A 14068-nucleotide genomic window follows, 5' to 3' on the forward strand; every position below is an offset into this window, starting at 1 on the left:
GATAGAGGTGGAGAGACTCTTCCCGCTCAAAAAAGACAGTAGGACTAGGGGGCACAGCCTCAAGGTAAAGGGGAGGCGGTTTAGAACGGAGTTGAGGAGGAACTTCTTCACTCAAAGGGTGGTGAATCTCTGGAATTCTCTGCCCGTTGAAGTGGTGGAGGCTGCCTCGCTAAATATTTTTAAGAAGCGGGTTGATGGGTTCTTGATAAGAGAGGGGATTAAGGGTTATGGGGAGAGGGCGGGAAAGTGGAACTGAGCCACGACAGATCAGCCATGATCTTATTGAATGGCGGGGCAGGCTCGAAGGGCTAGATGGCCTACTCCTGCTCCTATTTCTTATGTTCTTATGTACAAGCGTAGCAGCAAATTAATGGGAATTTCAGCATTAAAACAAACCTTCAGGTAATGTGGGCAATCACACATGCACAAATCATAATCAAAGCAACTTGTTCAACTTGACTATAAATCTAACACTATTAACAATATGATCTCTTTCTGCACTGTAGGAATTCTATGGTTAAAGTCAGTGGTTTACAACATGGAAACAGGCTGTTTGGCCCAACTTGTCCATGCCACCCTTTTAAAAATCAGTAAGCTACTCCCAATTGCCTGCGTTTGGCCCATACTATCTTATCTATGTAACTGTCTAAACACTTTTTAAAAGTTTTAAGGTGCTTGTGGATAAGGACAAGAGTGGTCCTTGGGCAAAGATGTTAAATTGGGGGAAGACTAACTACAACAACATTAGGCAGGAGCTAGAGAATGTAGATTGGGGAAGGCTATTTGAGGGTAAATCAACATCCGATATGTGAGAGTCTTTTAAATGTCAGTTGACTGGAATTCAGGACCGGCATGTACCCGTGAGATTGAAGGGCAAGTGTGACAAGTAGTGGGAACCCTCGATAACGTGAGATATCATGAGCCTTGTCAAAAAGAAAAATGAAACACTCGTAAGGTCTAAAAAGGCTTAAGACAGATGAAGGCCTTGAAGAATATAAAGAATGTAGGAAGGAATTTAAGGAAGGAGTTAGAGGGCTAAAAGGGGTCATGAAAAGTCCTTGGCAGCAAGTAAAGGTAAATCCCTAGGCATTTTATGTGTATGTATAAAGCAAGAGAGTGGCCAAGGAAAGGATTTGTTCACTCAAGGATAGAGGGGGGGAAATCTATGCATGGAACCAAAGGAAATGCTAAATGAATACTTTGCCTCAGAGAGGGAATTGATGGATGAGGAGCTTAGGCTAGGGTGTGTAGATATTCTGGGTCATGTTGATATCAAAAAGGAGATATTGGGCATTTAAAAAACATTAAAGTAGATAAGTCCCCAGGGCCTGATGGGATCTATCCCAGAATACTGAGGGAGGCAAAGGTGGAAATTGCTGAGGCCTAGACAGAAAACTTTATATCCACATAAGAACATAAGAACTAGGAGTAGGCCATCCAGCCCTTTGAGCCTGCCCCGCCATTCAATAAGATCATGGCTGATCTGTCGTGGCTCAGTTCCACATTCCTGCCCTCTCCCCATAACCCTTAATCCCCTCGCTTATCAAAAACCCATCAACCCGCGTCTTAAAAATATTTAGCGAGGTAGCCTCCACCACTTCAACAGGCAGAGAATTCCAGAGATTCACCACCCTTTGAGTGAAGAAGTTCCTCCTCAACTCCATTCTAAACCGCCCCCCCTTTATCTTGAGGCTGTGCCCCCTAGTCCTATTATCCTCTGAGCGGGAAGAGTCTCTCCACCTCTATCCTATCCATCCCATTCATCATCTTATACGTCTCAATGAGATCTCCCCTCATTCTTCTAAACTCTAACGAGTACAAGCCTAATTTATTCAGCCTCTCCTCATTGCTCAACCCCCTCAACTCCGGCATCAGCCTAGTAAACCTCCTCTGCACTCCCTCCAAGGCCAAAATATCCTTGCATAAGTACAGCGCCCAAAACTGCACACGGTACTCCAGCTGCGGCCTCACCAATGCCCTATACAGCCGCAGCAAGACCCCCCTACTTTTACATTCAATCCCCCTTGCAGTGAAGGCCAGCATCCCATTTGCCTTCCTGATCACCTGCTGCACCTGCAAGCTGGTTTTTGCGACTCATGCACAAGGACCCCAAGGTCCCTCTGCACCGTCGCCTGCTGCAGTTTTTCGCCACGTAAGTGATAATCCTTCCTACCATTATTCCTACCAAAGTGGACCACCTCGCACTTGCCAACATTAAATTCCATTTGCCATTTCCTGGCCCATTCGCCCAGCCTATCTAGATCCTTCTGTAGACTCTCCACACCCTCCGCACAAATTGCCTTTCCTCCAATCCTGGTGTCATCAGCAACACTGGCTATCCTGCTGCCACTGTTTAAGAAGGGCAGCAGCAATAATCCAGGACATTATAGGCCGGTAAGCCTTACATCAGTGGTAGGGAAATTATTGGAAACGATTTACCCCAATTTGCAATCAAATGAAATTACGATAGACAACATGGTTTTGTGAAGGGGGAGGTTAATCGAGTTTTGCCAGCAAGTGACGAAGGTGATAGATGAGGGAAAGACAGTGGTTGTAGTATACATGGACTTCAGTAAAGCCTTTCACAAGGTACCACATGGTAGACTGATCCCGTGAAACTTCATCTTTCGTACCAGAAAATGGATACAGAACTGGCTTGGCCACAGAAGGTAGTAATAGAGGGGTGCTTTTCTGAATGGAAAGCTGTGATTGACTGATCCACAGGGATCAGTTCTGGGATCTTTGTTGTTCATAATATATATGATTGAGGAAAATGTAACAGGTCTGTTTAGTAAATTCACAGATGACACAAAAATTGGTGGAGTTGCGGATAGTGAAGAGAATTGTCAGAGGATACAGCAAAATACAGCCTGATTGGAGACTTAGGCAGAGAAATAGCAGATGGAGTTTAATGCGGGCAAGTGTGACATAATATATTTTGGAAGATCCAATGCATGTAGGAATCATACAGTAAATGGTAGAACCCTTAGGAGTATTGACAGGCAGAGAGAGCTGGGTGTATGTGCCCACCAATTGCTGAAAATGGCAACACAGGCGGATAAGGTAGTCAAGAAAGCATACAACATGCCTTCACTGGTCAGGACACTGAGTATAAAAATTTGTGGATCGGGCTGCAGCAGTACAGAACCTTAGTTAGTCCTCATTTAGAATATGTGTACAATTCTTGTCACCATGCTACCAGAAGGAAGTGGATGGTTTGGAGTGGATATAGAAGAGGTTTACCAGGATATTGCCTGGTCTGGAGGGCATTAGCTACGAGGAGAGGTTGGATGAAGTCTGTTTGTTCTTGCTGGAATGATGGAGATTGAGGGGTGACCTGATAGAGGTCTACAAGATTATGAGTGGCATGGACAGAGTGGATAGTCAGATGCTCTTTCCTAGGGTAGAAAAGTCAAGTACTAGGGGACATAGGTTTAAGGTATATGGGCAAAAGTTTAAAGAAGATGTATGAGATTATGAGTGGCATGGACAGAGTGGATAGCAAAAATTCTGACTTAAGTTTGTGAAACTCCTTATGCAACAGTGTTGGGGATCCCTACTCAAGTCAATCAACCTCAGTCAGGGGAACAGGAGAGGGAACAAGTCACTGGAAGAGTCCTTTCAGCCAACACCTTCAAGCAAAAAACAAACAGCCATCAGTTCAGGATTTTTGCTAAATCAGTTGACACTATACTTATCATCTATGATACCCTAAGTATTCTACAAAGTGCCTTTTAACACCATCAGTCCAAACTCTCAGGAAAACTAGACGAACAAAAATGACCATGGCAGCATGACATGCATAGGCTGTTGGAATCAAGTGGATCCCTTGAAGAGTATAGAGGATATAGGAATAGAGTTAAGAGAGGAATCAGGAGGGCAAAAAGGGGATTGTTTTGGCAGGTAAAGCAAAGGAGAATCCAAAGAGATCCAACAAATGGTCCCACTCCAAACTTCAGACTGCAAAACACATTCCGGGTTTTTACTTTTTCAGTTGACACGATAATTGTCATCTATGATACCCTAATTACTCTATGTAGAGCCTTTTAGCACTATAGGTCCAAATGCTCAGAAAAACTAGACAAGAACAAAAATTACCCGTGGCAGCAGCAAACTGACTCCTGAAAAAAGTTATGATAAATTCTGTCAGAACTTTGGTACAAACCTCATTATGCACTTAAAACCTTTTGCTTCTATTCAGTTACAGATGTGAACCTTCAAACTATTTGGCACAATTAATTTTCCTCTCCACCTCCCACAATGAACAAATGCTGCTAAGCTAATTCAAAGGGTAAAATCAAGGAAGTAATCCTGTAAATGTAAATTTCAGGAGCAGAAAAAATCCAAGGTGAATGAAGCTTTTGCAAAAAAAGTTAGTTACTATAAACAAATCCTTAAAAACCAAGGTATTGATTGAAAATAGAATACATTTCACTTCTCTCCCCTGCTTACTTTTTAATCAGTATCAGTTCATCGTCACATATCCTTTCTTGAACCACTTCCTCTGCCTGGCCCAGCATAGAGGCTTCAAAAGTCTCTTCTCCTTCCAAGTTTGCCAGCGTTGAACACATAGTTGCTACAAGTGAAACAAGGGTTAAAAATGTGCAACAAATGCCCCAGACTTCTGATTTTTATCTTTTATTCCAACATAAAACTATGCCATCAATAGGAACAAAATACTCAAAATGACAGTTGTACTTAATTGCACATTAGCATTGTCACATCAAGACTTCAAAAGTTGAGATAATTGTCACATTGTGTATTGGACCCTTCAGAAAACCTGATTCTGCAGGTACAGGATTATTGCTTGGGAAGCCTAACTTTCCACAGGCAGGTTTGCACTGCACAGGCCCTTCTCAAAATACCAGCATCAGAGACTTGGGCCCATTGTAGGTCGGATGCTTGCATTAGACAGGTCTCAGGGATGGAAAACCAGGCTGCAAGGATGAAAAATGGAACAGCACTAAACATCTCTGCAGCAGGTGCAATCACCCTCAGATTGCAACTGACTGCAAGGTCTGAACCAAAACGCTTATGCCAAGATTTTGTAATTGCATATCTGACCACCTTAGTTACTTTATAGAATGCATAATTACACAAAACCGAACTGCACAGTGCAAGTTGATGCATAAGGACGACGTAGTAGTAGTGCTGCTGCCTCAGCACCAGGGACCCAGGTTCAAATCTAGCCTGCGGCGACTCTGTGGAGCTTGCACATTCTTCCCATGTTGTGGGTTTCCTCCAGGTGCTCTGGTTTCTGCCCACAGGCCACGGATGCAGGTTAGGCGGATTGTGTCCTATGACGTGTAGGTTAGGGAGATTGACAGGGTAAACAGGTGAGGTTACAAGAAAGGACCTGTGTATGATGATCAGAGTTGGTACAGCCTCAATGAGCAAATGGCCTCTTTGCACTATAGGATTCTATGATTTTGTTAGGAAGAACATGGAGAGACAATATAAAATGAAGGGTAAATATTTTATGGGGATGAAGGAACAGAGAGACGTGGGTTTATATGTGTATAGTTCATTGAAGGTGGAGGACAGGAGAAGAGAACAGTTAATAAAGCACACACTATCTTGCCGTAAGATTCTGAGAGTTCCACTAATTTTTACGATCTGTATCATCTATGGATTTTATCTGGTAAGCGCAGTTTAAAATTAAGTGGTTCCATTCCGACTTGTTGGGCAATTAACATTCAGGATAGATGGGAAAACAGGAAAAGCATTTATCTGTGAAGAAACGAATTTGTTTTATTGTTTTATGATGGAGCTCATTTGAGTTGAAGCTGGTCTTAATGACCAAGATATATGATTTGTTTATTTTTAAAGTCAGTTTGAAGGAATGACATAGACATTGTGAACTTGGGATGACATCTTATGTTAAACAAACCATGCAGGCTTTAATGGATGTATACTAGAGTCAGAGGTTTACATCATGGAAACAGGCCCTTCGGCTCAACGTGTCTATGCCATCCCCTTTTTGAACTCGTAAGCTGGTCCCAATTGCCTGCGTTTGGCCCATATCCCTCTATAACCATCTTACCCACATAAATATCCAAATGCTTTTTAAAAGACTGAATTGTACCTGCCTCTACTAGTTCCTCTGGCTACTTGTTCCAGAGGCTCACTACCCTCTGAAAAATTTGCCCCTCTGGACACTTTTGTATCTCTCCCCTCTCATTTTAAGCCTATGCCCTCCAATTTTAGACTTCCCTACATTTTGGAAATGATACTGACTATCTAGTTGATCTATGCCCCTCAATATTTTATGGACCTCTATAAGATCACCCCTATGCTTCCTATGCTCCACAGAAAAAAGTTCCAATCTACCTGGTCTCTCCTTATAACTCAAATCATCAAGTCCCAGTAGCATCCTAGTAAATATTTTCTGCATTCTAGTTTAGTAATATCCTTTCCGTAATAGAGTGACCAGAACTGTACACAGTATTCCAAGTGTGGCCTTACCAGCGTCTTGCACAACTTCAATAAGACATCCCAACTCCTGTATTCAATGTTCTGGCCAATGAAGCCAAGCATGCTGAATGCCTTCTTCACTACTCTGTCCACCTGTGACTCCACTTTCAAGGAGCTATGAACGGTACCCCTATGCGAGTGCAATGGTGTATAGAAGAGGTTTATAAAAATGGTTTTGTAACTCTCCCCAGTGCCCATGTCCTGCCCTGGTTCAATCTACCAAAATGCATCAGCTTGCATTTATCTAAATTAAACTCCATCTGTCATTTGTCAGCCCACTGGCCCAAATGATCACATTCCTATTGCAATCCTAGATAACCTTCTTCACTGTCCACTATGCCACCAATCTTGGTGTCATCTGCAAAGTTACTAATCATGTTTCCTAAACACTCATCCAAATCATTAATATCACCTGACAAATAACAATGGACCCAGCACTGATCCCTGATGCACATCACTGTCACAGGCCTCCAGTTTGAAAAACAACCCTCTATAACCACCCTCTGTCTTCGGTCATCAAGCCAATTTTGTATCCATTTGACTGCCTCACCCTGGGTCCTGTGAGATTTAAACTTATGCAACAACCTACCATGTGGTATAGGAGAGGAAACTCTTATTCTCTGATATTATAAGAAATGGTCTTAACTGTTGAATTGAATAGTTTTAGTATTGGACTTGGGTTAAGATATATTGACAAGAGAAAATGACTACTTACAGCTTCTCAGTAGTTGGAAGGAGATGTGTATTTGTTTATGATGGAATGTAAACTTCTGGAGTTTATGATCCATAAGGCATGGATTGTTGCAAAGGTGGGGTGACACGAGATGAGTTGTGTCCTATCGCCAATAGAATGAATTTGGACCATCTCCAAAACAAAAAAAAATGGAAGGAGGAATGGGAGACTGAGGGATAAAAGCCGAGAAATAATTCTCGTTGATACCATTGCTTCTGTGGTACGGCTCTTTTGGACACAGTTCAACATCACTTCAAATGACAGAGGGCATGTGCTGACAATACCAAGATTTCCTAATGAAAATTTCTATATTGTCTTCACTGGTTGTTAAGTATATGCAAAATCTTGCTTCACAAATTCTACTTGATTCATAAATATTAGTTATATATACGTTGCAGGTCAGGCACAACTGAAGATATTAGTGTTAGAAAAAAAATCAGATTTGAGTTTGTTTTAATTTGAAGTTTTATATTTCAAAACCCTTACACTGGGCTTTATTAATAAGAACACAGTACAAGAGCAAGGAGATTATGTTGAGCCTATACAAGGCACTAGTTAGATCTTGAGTCGAGTATTGTGCATAGTTCTCAACACCACACTGCAGAAGGATGCGAGTGCAATGGCGTATAGAAGAGGTTTATAAAAATGGTTTCAGGGTGACAAATTCAGTTTTGAGGCTAGATGCATTAAGTCACAATACTCATGTGGGGGAGTCAGCGCAGACATGAATGGCTGCCCCCTGTGGCACAACAATTCTGATTAGAATCAGGAAAAATGGCTCGCTATTTGTAATGGAATAGTGTAAAATATCCAACATTTCCAAGTACGAGCAACAAAATACTGCTGAAACTGTAAAGATGAATTCAAGACAGAAAATGCTGGAAATAAATATATGTACACACACACACACACACACACACACACACACACACACACACACACACACACACACACACAGCTGAATACCCTGGTGAGTGAAAGGAGAATTAAAATTGGGAGGGGAGGAGTGGTAATAGAAAGTGTGTGGGGCTTGATCTGGCTAATTAAAATAGTTATGCTGAAGTTGGAAGTGGTTTTATTAACTATTAGCATATACTTAACAGAACCAAAATTACAGATTTAAACTGGTTCATCAGATAGTTACAGGAAGAAGTCTGACAACACCAGGTTTCAGCCCAACCAATTTATTTAATAGTAAACTCACAAGCTTTCGGGTTTGCCCTTGGACTGGGGTAAACACAGTAAGACTGTTTACCCCAGTCCAAGGCATCCAACACCGGCATCTCCACATCATCAAATAGTTCCCAGCACAGCGCTATTGACCACGGGACTTGGCACTTCAAGACAACTGCCAACTAAACTTTTATCTGGGTACATTCCAGAGTAATTCCCCAGCACATCTTTGGGTATCCTCCAAATCTGATGCTGGAAAGCTAGGAAGTTAAGGGACAATGTTTCAGGTTGATGGATTTCAGATTTCATAAAACATCATGATCTGAAGCTTTAATTCTATTTCTCTCTTCCAGAATGTGCAATTTGTTACACTGTTGTCAAAAGACTGCAATTCCTAACTCAAGTCTGACTTTTATACTTACCCCCACTTGCCTTTGCAATTCGTTTCAAGTCCCTTTTCAGACATCGGCGTACAGCCATGGCACCAGCATCCACAAAATATTTTAGACACATATCATCAATGCCACCAGTGGTCAGGATGACATTTGCACCTGTAGCCAAGATCTTATGGATTCGCTCTTTGGTAATATCAGACTCTCTGAAAAATCAAAGCCATAGTCAACATTGAATACTGAGGAGGAAACATGATTACAATGAAAATACCCAGATGACTTTTGTTGTGTCAGGTGATCTCAGATGGGGTGGTGAAGCTGATTTAGCATGTGATCATTGTAAATCTGAACACAGGTCTAAAACTATTGATTTTAACTGATTATGAACAGAAGGATATTTATATGCACAATTTATTGTACCACACATTTAAATACTTATTGCAATTCTCCTTTTCAACTGCCTATCTCCTAATGTCTTGGAGGGATATGAAAATAAGGTTGGGTTTGAGACAATTCAAAATATATGCATACAAGGTGAAACAATGAAAGGGAATTGGGAGAGTGCATAGAATCCTACAGTGCAAAGAGAGGCCATTTGACCCATCAAGTCTGCACCAACCACAATTCCACCCATAGCCCTTTGCACTTGACTCCATGCTAGTCCCCCTGACACTAAGGGACAAGTTAGCATGGCCAATCCATCCAACTTGCACATCTTTGGACTGAGGGAGGAAACTGGAGCACCCAGAGGAAACCCACGCGAACACGGGAGAACGTGCAAACTCCACACAGTGTCCCAAGCCGGGAATAGAACCCAGGTCCTTGGCACTATGAGGCAGCAGTGCTAACCACTGTGCCACCATGCTGCCCCATTTAACATACAGGTAGCAGAATTTTGGGCGAGGTGTATTTTGAGAAGCAGATTTTTGAGTTGACATAAAAAAGGAATGGATAAAGACTTCAGCATCAGATAAGATGACATGAGCTGGGTGGGTACAAAGAAAAAAAATTCCAGCACAGGAACAGACCCTTCAGCCCTCCAAGCATGCCTGACTGAAATAAAACACCCTCCCCTTCCGGGGACCATGGTAACATTACCATCCTATTCATGTATTTGTCCAGGCACCCCTTAAAAGTACCCGCTTCCATTATCTCCACCGGGCAGCGAATTCCAGGAACCTACCACCCTCTGTCTAAAAAAAACTTGCCTCGTATATCCACGGCCAATGAAGGCAAGGATGCCGTATGCCCTCTTGACTACCTTCTCCATCTGTGTTGCCACTTTCAATGACGTGTACGCGTACACTCACATCCCTCTGCCTCTCCATACTCTTAAGGGTTCTGCCAAATATTATACATTTCCTATGTATGTTAGACCTTCCAAAATGCATTACCTCACATTTTTCCAGAGTAAACTCCATCTGCCATCTCTCTGCCCAAGTCTCCAACCGAACCATATCGTGCTGTATCTTCTGACAGTCCTCATCACTATCCGCAAATTCACCAACCTTTGTGTTATCCGCAAACTTACTAATCAAACCAGTTAACATTTTCCTCCAAATCATTTATATATATTACAAAGGTCCCAGCACTGATCCCTGTGAAAACCACTAGTCACAACCCTCCATTCAGAAACGCACCTTTCCACTACCCTCTATCTTCTATGACCAAGCCAATTCTGTATTCATCATGCCACCTCACCTCTGATCCCATGTGACTTCACCTTCTGTATCAGTGTGCCATGAGGGATCTTATCAAAGGCCTTACTGAAGTCCATGTAGACACATTCTCTGCCCTACCCTCAATCATTTTCATAATTTCCTGGAAAATCTCAAATCAAGTTAGTGAGACATGACCTCCCTGTCACAAAACCACGTTGCCTCTCACTTATTCGTCCATTTATTTCCAAGTGGGAGTAAATCCTGCCCCAAAGAATCCTCTCCAATAATTTCCCCATCACTGACGTAAGGCTTATCAGTTTGTAATTACCTGGATTATTTTTGCTACCCTTCTTAAAAGAAAAGGAACAACACTGTCTATTCTCCAATCCTCTGGGTCCTCCCCTGTTGCCAGTGAGGATACAAAGATTTCTCTGAGCCCCAGAAATTTCCTCCCTTGCCTCACTCAGTATTCTGCAATATATCCCATGGGCTTGTCTACCTTAATGTTTCGTAAGAACCCCAATACGCCCTTCACTTTGATTTCAACATGACAATTATCTGCACGCCCTTCCCCAGATTCGTCATCAACCAAGTCCTTCTCTTTCGTGAATACTGACACAAAGTACTCATTTAATACCTCGCCTACTTCCTCTGGTTCCATGCAGATTCCCTCCCTTTAAGTGGCCAACCTTCTCCTTAGATGTCCTTTGCTCTTTATGTATATGTCTTGGGATTTTCCTTAATCCTGCTGGCCAATGACTTTGTGACCCCTTTTAGCCCTCCTCACTTCTTGCTTAAATTTCTTTCTACTTCCTTGTATTCCACACTTGGAAATGCTTCTTTTTCTCTTCAACCAGACTCAATGTTTCTCATTATAGAGCACAGAACATTACAGGGTCCTCTGGCCCTTGATGTTGCACTGACCTGTGAAACCAATCCACAGCCCATCTAACCTACATTATTCCAATATCATCCATATGTTTATCCAATAGCCATTTAAATGCCCTTAATGTTGGCGAATCCACTACTGTTGCAGGCAGGGTATTCTACGCTCTTACTACTCTGAGTAAAGAACCTACCTCTGACATCTGTCCTACATCTATTACCCCTCAATTTAAAGCTATGTCCCCTCATGCTAGCCATCTCCGAGGAAAAAGGCTCTCACTGTCCACCCTATCTAATCCTCTGATCGTCTTATATGCCTTTAATAAGTTACCTGTTAGCCTTCTTCTCTGATGAAAACAGCCTCAAGTCCCTCAGCCTTTCCTCATACCATACCAGACAACATCCTGGTAAATCTCCTCTGCACCCTTTCCAATGCTTCCACATCCTTCCTATAATGTGGCGACCAGAACTGTACGCAGGGCTCCAAGTGCAGCCAAATCAGAGTTTTGTACAGCTGCAACATGACCTCATGGCTCCTAAACTCAATCCCTCCATCAATAAAAGCTAACACACCATACGCCTTCTTAATAACCCTATCAACCTGGGTGCCAACTTTCAGGGATCTATGCACATGGACACCAAGATCTCTCTGCTCAACCACACTACCAAGTAACTTACCATTTGCCCAGTACTCTGTATTCCTGTCACTCCTTCCAAAGTGAATCATTTCACTTTTCTGCATTAAACTCCATTTGCCACCTCTCAGCCCAGCTCTGCAGCTTATCTATGTTCCTCTGTAACCTGCAATGTCCTTCCGCACTGTCTACAACTCCACCAACTTCAGTGTCATCTGCAAATTTACTAACCCATCCTTCTACACCCTCATCCAGGTTATTTATAAAAAAATGACAAACAGCAGTGGCCCCAAAACAGATCCTTGCAGTACACCCAAGGTTCCTTAAACTTGCCATACTTATCCTTCATCCTTACAGGAATGTGCAGGTCCTAAATTCTTATCAACTTACACTTGAAAGCCTCTCACGCGTCAGATGTTGATTTCCCTCAAACATCTGCCCCCAATCTACATACTTCAGTTCCTGCCTAATATTGTTGTAATTAGCTTTCCCTCAATTTAGCACCTTAAGGACTACATTTATCTTTATCCATCAGTACCTTAAAGGTTACTGAACAATGGTCACTGTTCCAGAACTGTTCCTCTACTGAAATGTCGACCACCTGGCCAGGCTCATTCCCCAATACCAGATCCAGTACGGCTCCTTCCATCATTGGACTATCTACATACGGCTTCAAGAGGCCCTCCTGGTTGCTCCTTACGAACTCTGCCCATTCATGCCCCTAGCACTAAGTAAGTCCCAATCAATATAGGGGAAGTTAAAATCTCCCACCACAATAACCCTGTTACTTTTACATCTTGCCAAGATCTGCCTACAAATCTGCTCCTCTATCTCCCATTGGCTGTTGGGTGGCCTATAGTAAAACCTCAACATTGCGACTACACTCTTCCTATTCCTGAGCTCTACTCAATGCCTCACTGTATGAGCCCTCCGAGATGTCCTCCCACAGTACAGCTGTGATATTCTCCTTAATCAGTAAGCAACTCCCCCACTCCTTTTACATGCCCTTCCATCTCGCCTGAAATGTTAAGCTGCCAATCCAGTCCTTCCCATAACCAAGTCTGGAACATAGAACAGTACAGCACAGTACAGGCCCTTTGGCCCTCAATGTTGTGCTGAGCTATGTCCGATCCCAAGGTCAAGCTATTCCATTCCCTATCATTCTGGTGTGCTCCATGTACTTATCCAATAACCACTTGAAAGTTCTTAAAGTGTCCAACTCCACTATCAAAGCAGGCAGTGTGTCCCAAACCCCAACCACTCTCTGAATGAAGAGTCTACCTTGGACAACCCTCCTATATCTCCCATGAACCTTACTGTTATGTCCCCCTAGTAACAGCTACATCCATCCGAGGAAATAGTCTCTGCACGTTCTCTCTATCTATCCCCCTCATCATCTTATAAGTGTCTATTAAGTCACCTCTTATCCTCCTCCACTCAAGAGAAAAGCCTCAGCTCCCTCAACCTTTCCTCATAAGACCTACCCTCCAAACCAGGCAGCATCCTGGCAAATCTCCTCTGCACTCTCTCCAATGCTTCCACATCGTTCTTATAGTGAGGTGACCAGAATTGAACACAATATTCCAAATGTGGTCTCACCAACGTCCAGTATAGTTGCAACATAACTCCACGACTCAAACTCAAACTCTGTTAATAAACGCTAGTTTCTGTAATAGTATCATAATTCCAAGTACTAATCCAAGCTCTAAATTCATCTGCCTTACCTGTTATGCTTCTCACATTGAAGCAAACGCACTTCAGTCTACTAGACCCTCTGATTAGCAACCACACCCTGCCTGTTCTTTCTCAGAGCCTTACTGGCCCTACTCTCTGGTTCCCCTTCAGTTAATTCACCTTTGCTTTGGTTCCCACCCGCGGCCAAACTAGTTTAAATCCTCCTATGTGAGGTAGAAGGGGTAATTGAGGGTTCAAGCATAACTGCATGAAAAATGGACATTGATTCTGATGATGATAATGTTCCAAGCACTTAACAGGAAAGGGAAATAGAGCAGTAGCTTGCAACCACAGGAGGTGGCCAAAGTGTTTTTTCTGTAGTGGGGATTGTTTTGGAAGATTTGACAGGGAGCTGGGGAAGTATGTGAAGTGCAGAAACCA

The 14068-nt window shown here is 42.7% G+C and overlaps 1 protein-coding gene across 1 annotated transcript in view; it reads right to left on the reverse strand.

Moving 5' to 3' along the window:
- The window catches only part of tcp1 (t-complex 1), a 51876-nt gene that overhangs the window by 10718 nt on the left and 27090 nt on the right, over positions 1–14068 (reverse strand). Inside the window, exons 8-9 of the mRNA XM_080200316.1 lie at positions 8803–8978; positions 4453–4576 (exon numbers count right to left, since the gene is read on the reverse strand). Of these exons, the coding sequence (XP_080056442.1) occupies positions 4453–4576; positions 8803–8978 (300 nt within the window). The remainder of the gene's footprint in view (positions 1–4452; positions 4577–8802; positions 8979–14068) is intronic.

Source organism: Carcharhinus amblyrhynchos, chromosome 12 (assembly GCF_965287045.1).
Source record: "Carcharhinus amblyrhynchos chromosome 12, sCarAmb.v2.hapA, whole genome shotgun sequence".
Classification (NCBI taxonomy): domain Eukaryota; kingdom Metazoa; phylum Chordata; class Chondrichthyes; order Carcharhiniformes; family Carcharhinidae; genus Carcharhinus; species Carcharhinus amblyrhynchos.